The sequence below is a fragment of the Apteryx rowi genome, unplaced genomic scaffold (assembly GCF_003343035.1).
Source record: "Apteryx rowi isolate R43461 unplaced genomic scaffold, aptRow1 scaffold_9, whole genome shotgun sequence".
NCBI lineage: Eukaryota > Metazoa > Chordata > Aves > Apterygiformes > Apterygidae > Apteryx > Apteryx rowi.
This window is the reverse complement of record NW_020451204.1, coordinates 5899819-5912621: the sequence shown is the minus strand read 5'-3', so window position 1 is coordinate 5912621 and position 12803 is coordinate 5899819. Positions and strand designations below refer to the sequence as shown.

At 39.8% G+C, this 12803-nt stretch overlaps 1 protein-coding gene across 9 annotated transcripts; it reads left to right on the top strand.

Moving 5' to 3' along the window:
• Positions 1–244: 244 nt before the first annotated feature.
• On the top strand, positions 245–11976 carry NUDT5 (nudix hydrolase 5). 9 transcript variants are annotated; one of them, XM_026091140.1, is made up of 12 exons: positions 245–912; positions 1608–1728; positions 2374–2540; positions 3061–3169; positions 6475–6542; positions 7417–7469; positions 8207–8314; positions 8847–8942; positions 9956–10057; positions 10478–10486; positions 11286–11339; positions 11630–11976. In XM_026091140.1, exons 4-12 carry the CDS (start codon positions 3107–3109, stop codon positions 11737–11739), a joined length of 663 nt encoding a protein of 220 aa, XP_025946925.1. In that variant the 5' UTR covers positions 245–912; positions 1608–1728; positions 2374–2540; positions 3061–3106; the 3' UTR covers positions 11740–11976. The 9 variants fall into 9 exon arrangements, with proteins under 9 accessions (XP_025946925.1, XP_025946928.1, XP_025946927.1 ...); XM_026091143.1 differs by lacking the exon at positions 1608–1728; XM_026091142.1 differs by having other exon boundaries at positions 245–1728; positions 3080–3169.
• Positions 11977–12803: the final 827 nt, after the last annotated feature.

Here is a 12803-nt window from a genome sequence, read left to right as displayed (position 1 = left end):
CCCGCGCCCCTTCCCCTCCCGCCGGAGCCGCCGGTCGCCGCGGCAGGGCCCGGGCTGGCTGCCCCCGCGAAGCGCCGGGAGGCTGCCGTTAACGCCCGCATCCTCGGGGGGGGGGGAGTCTCTTCGTCTATAGGGCAAGAACCGGGTCTTTTCCCATGTTTTCATATATTCGTGTTTCCCATATACGCAGCGCCGAGTGGGCCACGCGTGCTGCTAAACATAAGGACAAAAACGATCCCCCCCCCCCCCCCCCACACACACACTTTTCCCCCTCTCCCTCTCTCCCACTAGCTTCTGCTAATTAATTGGTTTTGTTGCTAGGTTCATGAAATGCAAGGTGAAATGTAAGTGCGTGGACTGATGGTAACACGTTAGCGGATTAAAGTGACTTGGAGGTTTTCAGTTACGTTTATCTTGAGTGCACATACGTTAAAATGCTGTGGGTTAAATTGTGCATAAGGGAGTTGACAGGGTCCCTTTTGCGCGTTCTTTGAAAGAGACCCTCAGATATTAACGCTTTTTTATTTTGTTCTGTCTTGAGCTTGTCTTAGGACACCGTGGCTGAGTTTCCATTAAAAAGTGCTATTGATTCATGCTAAGAAGGTTGATAAACATGGATATTTTGGCATATTGTCAGAATTGCACTGATAGCTATTAAAAAGTTACCTTCATAGAGTTCATCCAGCCGTGGATCAAGTAATCGAGTTCCCAGGCTGCCCTGCTAGCTTTTTATGATTTTCACTCAGATGATGCAGTGCTAGTTTTATGGGATAAAAGAAGCTGCCCGTCTGAGGACTGCAGCACAGTGTCTATTCTGAAACCTAACGTAGATTTTTTTCATTGCAGCTTTTGATTTAATGTTCAGTTGCAGCTAACTTTGTTTATGAAATCCAAACTGACAGTATGACCAATGTGAGTACCGGAATTGCAGTCTTCAGTTACCCAAATGATACTTCAGCTTTCTAATAACACAAATTCTCGCTTTTATACAGTCAACTGAATATGGGAAAATAACTTTTTTTGGAGAACTTTTTAAAATGTCACTCGTAGAGTTATTGCACCCACTAGTGGAGAAGATCAAAAGTACAGAAGCTGAAATAGAGGGATCTTCCTCTCATTTTCACCTGTTTTAAGTTTGGGTGGTAATTCAAAACACTGAAGCTGTCTTCACTTTTTTTTTTTTATTTTCATGGCAAACTGTTCTGGACTCTGTCTCCCACAGATGAGAACAAGCTGCGTTGAAAAGAACTTCTGTCATGAGATGAAGTCCTAGGAAGTATTTGTAATTGATATAAGAAAGTATTAATACTGTTCTACAAAGCATTAATAAAGCTCTTAAATCTCTTAAATCCCAAGTGAAGAGAATTTGAGACATTGCTAGCTCAAGAACAAATGGGCAAAAGGTAATAGTGAACTAACACAGGCTAGAAATAGGAAAAGCTGTTCCAAAACATCACTTGCTTGTATCTTCCAGAGACTAGTAGTAAGGTAGGTAGGTAGTAAACCTACTTAGTTTTAAGGTGGAGCTTCATTGCTTTAGGAAAGGATTACATAACGTAATTCTGAAATAACAGGATTGGATTTAATAAGTCAGGGTTCTTTTTCAGATTTGATGTTACATAAGGACAACTTGAAGTTCGATCACTATGAAGTGCTTCATCCAACAAGGCTGTCTTTTGGTTTAAGAAAGAGCCTGCCCTGTTACATCCTGAAGAACTGGATTTATATGTTAGTTTTATTCCTGCTGTTACTATTTTAACCAAAAGTATTTTGTCCTTTTTATTCCTTTAAACTATTTTGTGGAGTTAAATGTAAATCTTATATGTAAGAAAACTGATATAGCTGCATGCTCTTAATGTTTCAAAAATATGCGGTGGATGTTATGAGAGAAGGATAAAGATGAGGTCAAAAGACAAAAGTGCTAAAATCACTTGCTATTCCGATACTGTGCATTGCCGGAGACCCACAGAGCTTTATTAAACTCTAGCTGAAGTCAATGAGAAGATTTCTGTTGACTCTATGAAATGTTTATAACCTTAAATCAACTCTAAGAATGACAAAAATCTCTAAGATCATCTCGTCTCTCTTGGTGTTTAAACTGGTTTGCTTCTTTACACTGTCTTTCTCCTTATAATTCTCGCTGATTTTCAGCACTTCAGTATTACAACTGAAAGATGACTTCCCTCGAGTAACAACCTCTGTGCTGAACGTGCCCGGTAGCTCTGCAGTGAGACAGGGGACTTGTTGCTGAGCTCACGGGTGACGTTTCATGGATTGGTGGTGAACGCCCAAGGCATCACATTGTTCTTCTGCCCAATGCATGTTTCGGCTAGGACGAGGTAAGAGAGTGAGTGGACAATCTTATCTTCACAGGGATCCTTAGGACTCACGCCGAGGCATTGAGCCCCGGACTGGAGCCTCGCTTGGGGCATGCGTCCAGCTGTTGTTTGCACAGTGTTAGCCACATCACTTCTAGCGCGAGAGACTGACATGCTTTGATCACGCTAAGCCCGCGTGCCACCTCGACTTGCAACATACAGGTGCCTTTTTTGACCTTATCTCTTGGGGGAAGGATGGGGTCACTCACATCCGTGTTTGTGATGTGCGCACGGTGACAGAGATTCTGGTCCCTTCTCAACAGGGGACAGCTTTTACTCAGGAAGTCCTTCCGGCTCAGGTTTTTTTCCCTTCCCCCGTGCTATGCTTAGTCCTGTGCCAGTAATGCTCAGTTGACAGAGGGCTTCACTGAGATCAGAATGAAACATTTTGACTAAAAGGGAACAACTTTGTCCCGGTGTGCATCTGACCACACCTGCCCTTTGAACAGTTAAGGAGGGTATCTTCAGCTAGCGTAGCTACTCCGTAGCTGATAGGAGTATTACCAATTACCTAAGTCAGGGATTTGCCCCAAACTTCCGCTTAGAATTATTTGCCTCTGAATGTGAATTGCACTTGCCGTCACCTGTCCCTAAGTTTCTTTCTAACCTGATTTGTTAATTTAGAATGCAAAATTAACCTTTTAACTTTACTTTGAAAGCAAATATTGACTTTGTTTCATAGCAGTCTGGACTTTGTACAGGAGGGGGAAAGCCTGACATCCCTGAAAATGGCAGCTGAGACATCCATGGAAGCTCCAAAAACTGCTAGAGAATCCATCCTCAAAGAAGAGGTATAACATGCTTGGTTTTGACACATTTTATTGTTAAATAACAATTATTTAAGACTGTCCATAATGTTTGTGAATGCAGAGTAAGAAAATGTTGTAGATGCTGTATGTTTGTAAATGTATTTGGACAGAACACTTCTTCCTGATGATCATACAGTTAAAAACGGTGACGGGCAGGTGAAGGATTGGTAATTCTCTCTGTAAAATAATCAGACTACGGAACTGGGTGGGTCTTGAAACTGAGCCTACAATTTCCATTCTTTTAAGAGGAATTGCAAACAGTTGCCTTAATATTTGTGATTGGACCTTTTTTGATGCTTTCTGAAAGGGTTTGAAACTAGAAAATTGCTGTTCTAAAGACATCACTAAGCAGGTAGTAAAGGTTTTTCAAAAACATTGCGCTTATATATTATCTTCACTGGATCAGAAAACATTAGGTCCTAGGGAAGGTATTCTGAGGTATGTTAGGTGCTTATTTCACCCTAATTGAAACTGCTAAACAGTTAAAAGTTCAGTTACACACTGGTGTTAAATGCAGATTTGGCAACAGTTTTACACTGTTCTAACACCAATCTTATTTCTTTTATTCAGCCTGCCTTCCTTGGATGATAAGTCTTATAATTTCTTTAGATTTCAAGTTACCAGAACTTTTTCAGGGAAGAAGAGATTCACAGTGTTGGGTTCTGTTTATGACTTCTTCTCCTGCATGACTTTTAATATGAATATTTCTCAAACATAAAGGGTTTCATTTTGTAAACTTCTCATATTATTTTCTTGTAAGACCTTGGACAGACATGTTTTTGCAGGTTACATTTTAATTTCATCCTCTTTTTTTCTCATAATGCCTCTTAGTTTCTCTGCTTTAAGATATTGCACTTTTCAGTGTCATTAAAAGGTTGTAATTCGATCTCATATCTTTTAAGCAATGTAGCTTTTTCAATCATTTTGTGGTTGAGGAGAGTATTTACCATCCCACTTTGGAAGTGTGTCTGTACTGCTTCAGTAACCACATGGCCCGATGCTGGAGTACCTTTTTTTGTGAAAGCTGTTGCTGATCTTATTTACTTCTACCTGCTTCTGGGAACCCACAGTCAGGATACTGTGAGCAAAAGTAGGTTTTTTTTTTTTTTTTTTTTTTGCCCACTATAGTAGTAGGTAAAGCTATAAAAACAAGTTATTCTAAAATTGGGTATGGCTAGTGGAACACACTCTGGAAAGTGTCCTTAGGCCCTAATTAGGAGATTTTGCAAAGCAGAAGTTAGGCTTCTGTGCCTTCTTCCAGGGGATTTGATTGTGCACCCAATGAGGTGAGTAACAACAAAGTTTGCTTTTTCTTCTAGGGAAACCTGGCAGCTTTCAGTTCTCTCACCTGTAGCAAGGGTTTCACCTGGCTTAGGGGATTCTGGAACACTTCTGTTATAAATATTTATGCTACATGGTCTGTAGTACATTAATTATTGCCCCATGACGTGCCCCATTCTCATCATGACAGTAGAGGCCAAAAGCTGTACTTAGGAATATCTGATGAAAACAAGACACTTTGTTTGACCTTTTGTTTTATACACATAAAACCCCCATTTCCTCTCTTTTTTTTTTTTTTTTTTGAGTTTGGGTAGATCTGATTTCTTACCGACTTGGAGATTTCTTTTCCCTCTAGGATTCCAGAGGACAGAGTGACGTGGTTCTGATTTCTGCCATTTCCCCTCTGTGCTTAGCAAACAGTCTGTTGGCAACAGGGGTAATGATCTGCTAGTTCTGTTGGATGCTGCAACAATATCGGGCCACGATCGATAATCTAGTCCTTTGTGTTTGCTGCAATGTTTAACAAAAATCATTAATTCAAAAGGCTGCATTTGGCTGTGTTGTTTGTTTGCTTAACTGAGGTAAATAGGTTCCTCTCCTTGGACAACAGATGGAACATAATTTTCATCTTTCTCTTTTGGGTCTTCATGTATTCTAGTTTCGTTATGACTTAGGAGTGAATGCAAAGCTATTTCAAATACACTTGAATCCTTCCAAACAGATTTACTTACCTATAACAAACATAGTAAAATTCATCTTCTCCTTTCCAGCTGTTTTTGTGACCACAAATCCATTAGAAAGCCATTCTGAGAGCACATTGCTCTCCTTTTCAATTCCTGTTATGTGGAAATATTATAAAATATCTTTCCATGAAAGAAAAATATTTTTCATTCTTTTTTTTCCATCTTTTTTTTTTTTTTAGTTGGTGAATCTCTCAATGTAAGTTCACGACCTGTGTGGCTACACTGGTCCCATTTGCTCCTTGGCTTGCACTAGGGAATTGTAATATGCCAAGCACATGGCATATACCTCAGCCTCTGGACCTTCATTCTTCGCTACAATTCCTGATTTTTTCAGATCCTCTTTTCCTTGCTTTTGCATCCTCCGTTGCTGTTAGCAGCGTGTGTTTGTCATTAGGCAATAGCAAGCCATTTTGTCATCATATTAATTAATTATGATTTCTCTGGCCAGACCTATTGTCAACTTGATACATGATTCCAGAGGCAAGCCTCATGTTTGCCTGCATCCGTAGCAAAGTCTGCTTTACTCATATAGCTTAAAATACAAGTTACACTAAATGAAATAAGCTGCAGGCTAATATCTAGTTTCCGCCCTTTGTAAGGATTTGCACAAAAGCTGGGGAAACCCTGCAGGGCAAATAAACTCATTTGACTCAGAAAAGACATTTTTCTAACAATGTTAATGCCAAGCACTCGGTCAGTAGCTCTCCGAAGGGCAGGGCTCAGCTCTCAGAAAGACGAGCGTGTGTCACTGCTCCCAGTTACAGATGACAGCATTGACTCAAGGCCGCAGTCTGAGATCATTGCAAAGAAAGTTTCAAAATAATTTAGTTTTCAGTATTACATGCTTAGCTATTAGGCTGTGCTGTCTGATAAGTGGATGCTCATAATCACCAGCATAGCTGAAGCCTGCACAACCAGTGCCCCCTTTCCTTTTTCAGCTGAAACTTGACCTTTGCAAACTCATTCTGAAAAGACGAGGGCTAGGACTTCTGTACATAAAACCCTACCGAATGCATAACTTGGTTATAAAAGTCATGTTAAAGTTATTGGGATTATTTTCCATTCCTATTCAAGAACTTGGAGTAAATGCTCTTTCCTAATGACTACAGGAGTGTTATTACAGGTTTCTGCAGATATTCTGATGCTGAGATTTTATGTCTTCAAAAGAATAAAAAAAAGTTGTGTTGTTTCTCCTCCTCACTCTCCCCCCATCTCTTTGGGATTAATCTTGTAGTTTATTTAACAAACAGTTCTTTTTTTTAGATAATTGTTGAAAAAAAATGGTTGAAGCTTGAAGAAACAACTTACGTTGATGCCTTTGGTAAAACCAGGTAATTGCCTCTCTGACATTTCAGATTCCTGTAATGTGCCTAATTTTATGAAACAGCCACAGGCTAGAGAATATGAGCACTACAAACCCATTACTCAACACAAGATTCATCTGTTGTGCAATTCCTTTATAGTTCATGCTGTTCAGAGAAAAAGTCTTACTCTAGCAGATGTGTTAGCATGTGGGGTCGAATTTGGCACCTTAATCCTTCTGGGCACATTGGCCCTTGGTTTCCCTTACACTTCCAGTCCAAGGATGTTGTTGAAATAAGCTCCAGCTACGCAAATAGACTATGATGATCACAAAATCTTTTCTTTGAATTCTCTGGTTCTTCATTAAGGGCTCCTTTTTCCCTGTTGACAGTGCAGGACCTTGCATACTACTGACAAGTTACTGTCCTCTTGTGTGTTATTAGGCCTGTCCAATTCTTTTATATGCTTTATTATAAAATAGAATGCATGTGGTTTTGTTACCTTTCAAAATAAAACTGTCTGACAAAATCTGACATGTGCAATATATAACTTGCTTTATTTTGCACTTTTCCAGGATCACTTTTGTAAGACTTGCTGGCTCTGTGATGATCGTTTTGGTCTTTCCCTTATTTTTAGTGATCTTAAACAATCAGTAGTTACCTGTTCTCTCTCTCCCTCCCTTAAGTAGGTAAAACAAAATTACATTACAGACATTTTGAAGTGCTGATATAGGACAGGGGTTGCCTAAGGGCAGCTGCTCTCTTATGGGACCTCACTGTATGGTGTAGTATTTTACTTTTAAATGAATGTAACAAGGGTAGAAGGGTAGAAGCAGACTTTTACAAACAAAATATAATTGTTGCTTTTAATGTATCAATTTTGCCTTTTCTCCTTGCTTAACAGAACTTGGGAAACTGTAAAGCGTGTTAGCAAGAAAAAGGGCATTTCAGCTGATGGTAAGGCGCTGGTGATTTTTGTTGTTGTTGTTCGCATTTTTTTCTTGTGAAAGTTCTTCTGATGTTCATGAGTTGTGTAGAACAGCCATAATGTGCTGCAGACTTGGAGCTTACCTATTTAAAATGAAGGAGAATGCAGAACATATATCTCAGCAGGGCTTGCATGATGTGCTTTAAAACCAAGCAAGCGTGCTTTAGCGAAAAGCAGCCTTAAAAGCTGAAGAATCAGAACCTTACTGGCATGTTTTCCCAAGATCGTTGTATTAACTTCAGAGCAATGGAACAATTTCAGAGACATGGTGGGTGCCCTGCAGCAGAGCAGCTCACAGACTGATGGACTGGGGCTGCTGTTAGGGACTAGGGGTATGATTCTCTTTGGGCAGACAAGGTTTAGCCACGAAGGGAGCGTGGGAGAGGGTTCCATGCAGCGACTGCCAAACAGCCTTTGCAGGCCGGAGAGCCCTTCCCTAGCTACAGGTGGGCTAAGGCTCATTCTTGCTTGGTACATGTGCCTCTGGTTTGCCGAGTTTTTTTGAAGGTCCCATTTTAGGCTTTTATATCTCACCGTGCATCATATAAACAGCTTAAATTCCTAGTTCAGGATTAGGCATCTAAATGCTTGTCATTTTAACATTCAGTTTTGCAGTCCTCAGGTTCCTTTCCAGAGCTAGCAATAAACCCTCACTTTCTGATATACTTAAATACTACATGGTTGTGTCTTTTCTCTTTGCTGGTAGGTGTAGCAGTGATAGCTGTGCTGCAGAGAACTCTCCACTATGACTGCATTGTCCTAGTGAAACAGTTCAGGCCTCCAATTAGCGGCTATTGCTTGGAATTTCCTGCAGGTGAGTAACTGAGACATTAACATTAGACAGATAAAGCTGATGGTTCAGTTTGTTTAAGTGTGCTTGGAATATCAATCTTGATGAAGTAGCTCCAATCAGAAATCAGCGGTGGTCTCTGCAGCTTAGTGTCTTGTTCAGAAATAGGAATATTTGCTAATGAAGAATACAAAATAAACACAGTTCATTTTAGCAGATTGGAGAGGTTTTGCACAGTAGTCTGGGAGAATACTTGCATTTCCCTTCACTCCTCTCTGCAAGAGCCAAGGAATTTGGCTTCTTTCGCTCGTGAGGATATTAATGTCATCTTCTAGGAAGGCAGCATGATCCTGTAGGTAATCAATTGAAGATATGGGCAGCAGCAATGATGAATTCAGGAAATGGAATCCTTCCTAACGTCTGAGTTTCCCCCTCTGTAAAAATAGGGCAATGAGGATGTTTTATCTCATTTGTAAAGCTGGGTTAGATTTCAGGATGGATAGCATGGATAAGTGCTGACTTTTAACATGTTTTCCTATAATATTTATCTCACAAGGCCTCATGGAGGAAAATGAGACTGCGGAAAGTGCTGCGTTGCGAGAGTTGGAGGAAGAAACCGGGTACATAGGGGAAGTTGTTGAATGTACTCCAGGTCTTTGCATTTTTTTTTCTTTTGCTTTCCCAGTCAAAGCTAATTCTGTGTCTGATGGATACTAAATTTAAGGGAAAAATCTGACCACACAGATTAACAGAGTAGTATGCCATGGCTGTATCAGTGAGACTTTGTCAGTTGCTGAACCCTTGTTGCACACACAGGGTTAAAGTAACAGTGTAAAGTCTATAGGGGAAAAGTTTGCTATTAGTTAAGATCCTTTACACAAACGGAATATATCAAGCTGTGATTTGGCATTTTAGTGTAAAGGTCCAAGTCGCTGGACTCAATTTGAACAACTTCCGTGAACTCACTCAGGGAGAAAGCAACAGCTGCATGCTGCAGTCTCAGAGTAGGAGACAGCCCTCATTTCAGCTGTGAGAAGATAACAGGACTCGGGTTGTCTAACAGGAAAGAAGAAAGGAGAACAAAATTGGAGTAAATTGGAACATGATTGCTATTAATCTAGTGCTTCCTCTGTAACACAAAATGAAGGCAAAACTAGGGTCTTAAATAAAACTTGTGAGAAGGAAGAAAAGTAAGACAACTTAGACATGACTTCAAGTAAATGTCACTGTTACCAGTTAAACTTGGCTCTTGGTTACAGGATACAACTGTGTGCTGCGAGCTGAGAGATGGAGACAGGTGATGGCAGAGTTAGACTTTAGACTTCCTCAGGCAGCAATACTATAGGGGGATTTTAATTTACAGCTTAATTTACAGGCTAGCATTTAATTTTTGAAGTAGGGGGAAGAAAGGAAGAGCACTGTAGGAAATGGAAGGAAAAGTATGCTTAAGTGCTGACAACACCAGTCTTAAAAGGAACCTGTAAAAGAGGAGATGAGAGTTATAGAAGCATCAGTTTTAAGAACATGTGCAAACAAACTCCTCCAGCATGAACTTATGTCACATATGTTCTGTCAGATGTATCTGGGTGGAAGTTTTTGTTAAAATGTCAAGGTGTCTGATTTCCTGCTTTTGAAAAATTAACCTGTACATTTGCTTGTTTGTAGCTCTCTGCTTGGACCCAGGTTTGTCTAACAGCACAACACACATTGTGACTGTCACCATTAACGGAGATGATGCTAAGAATATAAGACCTAAGCAAAAACTTGGTGAGCCTTGTACCATTTATTTGAAAATTCTGAGAAGAAACTAACTGATCGATTGATTAAATGGAACTAACTCTACCACCGCATCCTTCTCTTCCATCCTTACTGATTTAGAGACTAGAATTAATGCCCCAGATGATACCTGCCGTCTTAGATAAGCAGAACCATGTTTCTTTCCTAAACTCACTGGGGCCTAGATGCTAACTGTCAGGTGTTGGCATATTCAGAATCAGAAGTGTAGGTGCCAAACATCAGTGAGGGCCATAAGCACCTATGAACTTAGATCTTCCTCTTAGCTGTGGCTTGACCCTGGAAGTAACTATGGTTTCACTCACAGTCAAGTATCAAAATGCTTTTATGGTTTTAGTTGTAAACTCTAGTGTACTTCAAAAGCCTTGACTCACTTATTTTTTTTATTTACAGATGATGGAGGTATGTTACTCATGTAACTGTGCTCCCAGTGACAGTAAGGTCAAGCATGATCTTCCTATAGCAGGTTTTACTCAGAAAATGTGTCAGTTTAAACTCTGTTTTTAATTTGGGCTTGGTTAATGTTCTGTACAGTGCTGACATGATCCTAACCAAACACCGTTACATTGGCTTTGGCCTAGACATGAAAATTCCTGTTGGGCATTATCACATCAAGTATCTCCAAGTATAGCACCTATAGTACCAGAATCTCAGTACATGTAAACTACTTAAATCCACAACGGCTGTAGACCAAGTTCCAGAGACAACTAATTCAGGTCGTGGACTCACTGGGGAGATGTAGGAAAACAAATTCATCAAGAACATCAGGAACAAATCTGTTGTCTTTGGATGCTGTGCTGTTTTGGCCTTCAGTCAAATATATCTAAAATCCATTATCATACCAGTTAAACAAAACAAAATTCCATTTTAACAGTATGATGCTATCCAGTTTTAGAAGGGAGACAGTCTCCTTTCAGAAAGGCTCTCATCCTCCATGCATATTAGCTGCATTGTGCTTTTCCTGACTCTTTCCCCTTTTCTTTCTGCCAAACCTGCTTTTTAAGCGACTGCTGGTCATCTTCCCTCCCCCTGACCCCATGTAATCAGCCTAATTACGATGTCTGAAGGCTCACAGATTTTGGATGATGATAAGCATGATTCCAGTGTTTCCTCCTCTAAGTTGCAAGGAATGAGACTGAGGTAGACTTCCCTTACATTAAAGGTGTATGAAGAAAAAAAAAATTGTTTTCTTCTCTCCTAGAATTTGTGGAAGTTATCTCACTTCCAAAGAACGACCTACTGCAAAGAATTGATGGTAAGAGCTCTCTGACACATTAAATGCACTAACGTAAGCTTTAAGAAACCCTTCGCTTTTCTTCTCGTAGCTATCAACGGCATTCAATGACATCCTCTCACCCTAGAATACTAAATCTTAAACAAAAACCTGAGAGAGATTTGGCCAGGCAACAGAATCGGTTATAGCATTAGGTTTTAGCATAAAGAATTGCTTTCTAGAGTGCTATGTATCTTCATTTTAGTAATGGATTTAATTAGATTTATGGAAAGTTTTAACAGTGTTTCATACTTTTTTTTTTTTTTTGGCAGAACTAGTAGCAGAAGAGCATATTGCAGTGGATGCCAGAGTTTATACTTATGCATTGGCCCTGAAACGTGCAACAGAAAAACCGCTCCAAGTTCCTTTTATGAAGTTCTAATGCTGCACAGTGAGAAGTGTGGTTGAAAACTGCCCAGCTCAGATGGCTTAGAAGTATAACTCTTGGTGTAACAGAGATCCTTTACATTACTTGCGGAGTCAAAATAAGTATTTGTAGGAATAATACTGATATTTTTATCTGGAATTACATAACTGACTTAAAATATTTCTTCTGACTGCTCAGTCTATCAAGTCTTAACAGAATATTCATAATTAAAATGCTGTTTAATTTTCAAAATGTCTCATTTCTCACTACTCCATCACTACACTTACAGTTCAGGATATAAAAGACACTTAAGTGAGTGTAGTTGGTGTTGTAACACCTATTCAAAACAAGGAAGATGATAGCTTATCTACTTAACACCAACTTGAATTCAGATATCAATATAGTCCACATGCACAAGCAGCTTATTTAAACAACTACATGTAATTTTCTGCAATGGGAGCAGCAAAAGCTGCACAAGGACACAATCTGTGTATTCTGAATACACTGTTTGAAATTGCAGTTTCAGGCACTTTCTTTTATGATTTAGACCTGAAGATGTTGCTTCATTCCCCCAGCCCTAACTAAACTAGCTGGACAGAAAACTGGTTTGTCTGATCCAGGTATTGTTTGATCTAAGAAAATAGAGACTCTGATGATGACGACGACAAAATATCCGCTGGTGCAAACCGAAATGGTGCAGGACCCAATTAACCAATGCTGTTTAAGGTACGAGCTTACTTAATGCGCCCTGAGATAGCACAGCCTTACAGTTCTCCCTCTCCCTGCAACATTTCCACAGAACTAGTCCCTTATTTTAATCTAATCACCTCTCGGTGATTTTGCCAAACAAACCTGCAGAAGCAGTCTGACTGTGTGCCAATATACTAATTCTGCATACAACCACCACAGCTTAAAGGTTCGTATCTGAGTCATAATAAGCACATGCTAGTATCAAAGACTTGCCTCTGATATAAGTTGGATTAGCAAGCATAATTAGCAAGATTTTCCTACCTAAGAAATGAAGTAGGAATCTTGCCCAAGATTCTACCTGCGTAAGTAACAACACAAGGTTACTTTCA

Bases quoted from the DNA above. Each gene is read 5' to 3' on its own strand.
- NUDT5 (XM_026091143.1), top strand. From the start codon at position 3,107: ATGGCAGCTGAGACATCCATGGAAGCTCCAAAAACTGCTAGAGAATCC. The intron at 7,470-8,206 runs GTAAGGCGCTGG...CTTTGCTGGTAG, and splicing joins AAAGGGCATTTCAGCTGATG to GTGTAGCAGTGATAGCTGTG. The intron at 8,943-9,955 runs GTCTTTGCATTT...GCTTGTTTGTAG, and splicing joins AGTTGTTGAATGTACTCCAG to CTCTCTGCTTGGACCCAGGT.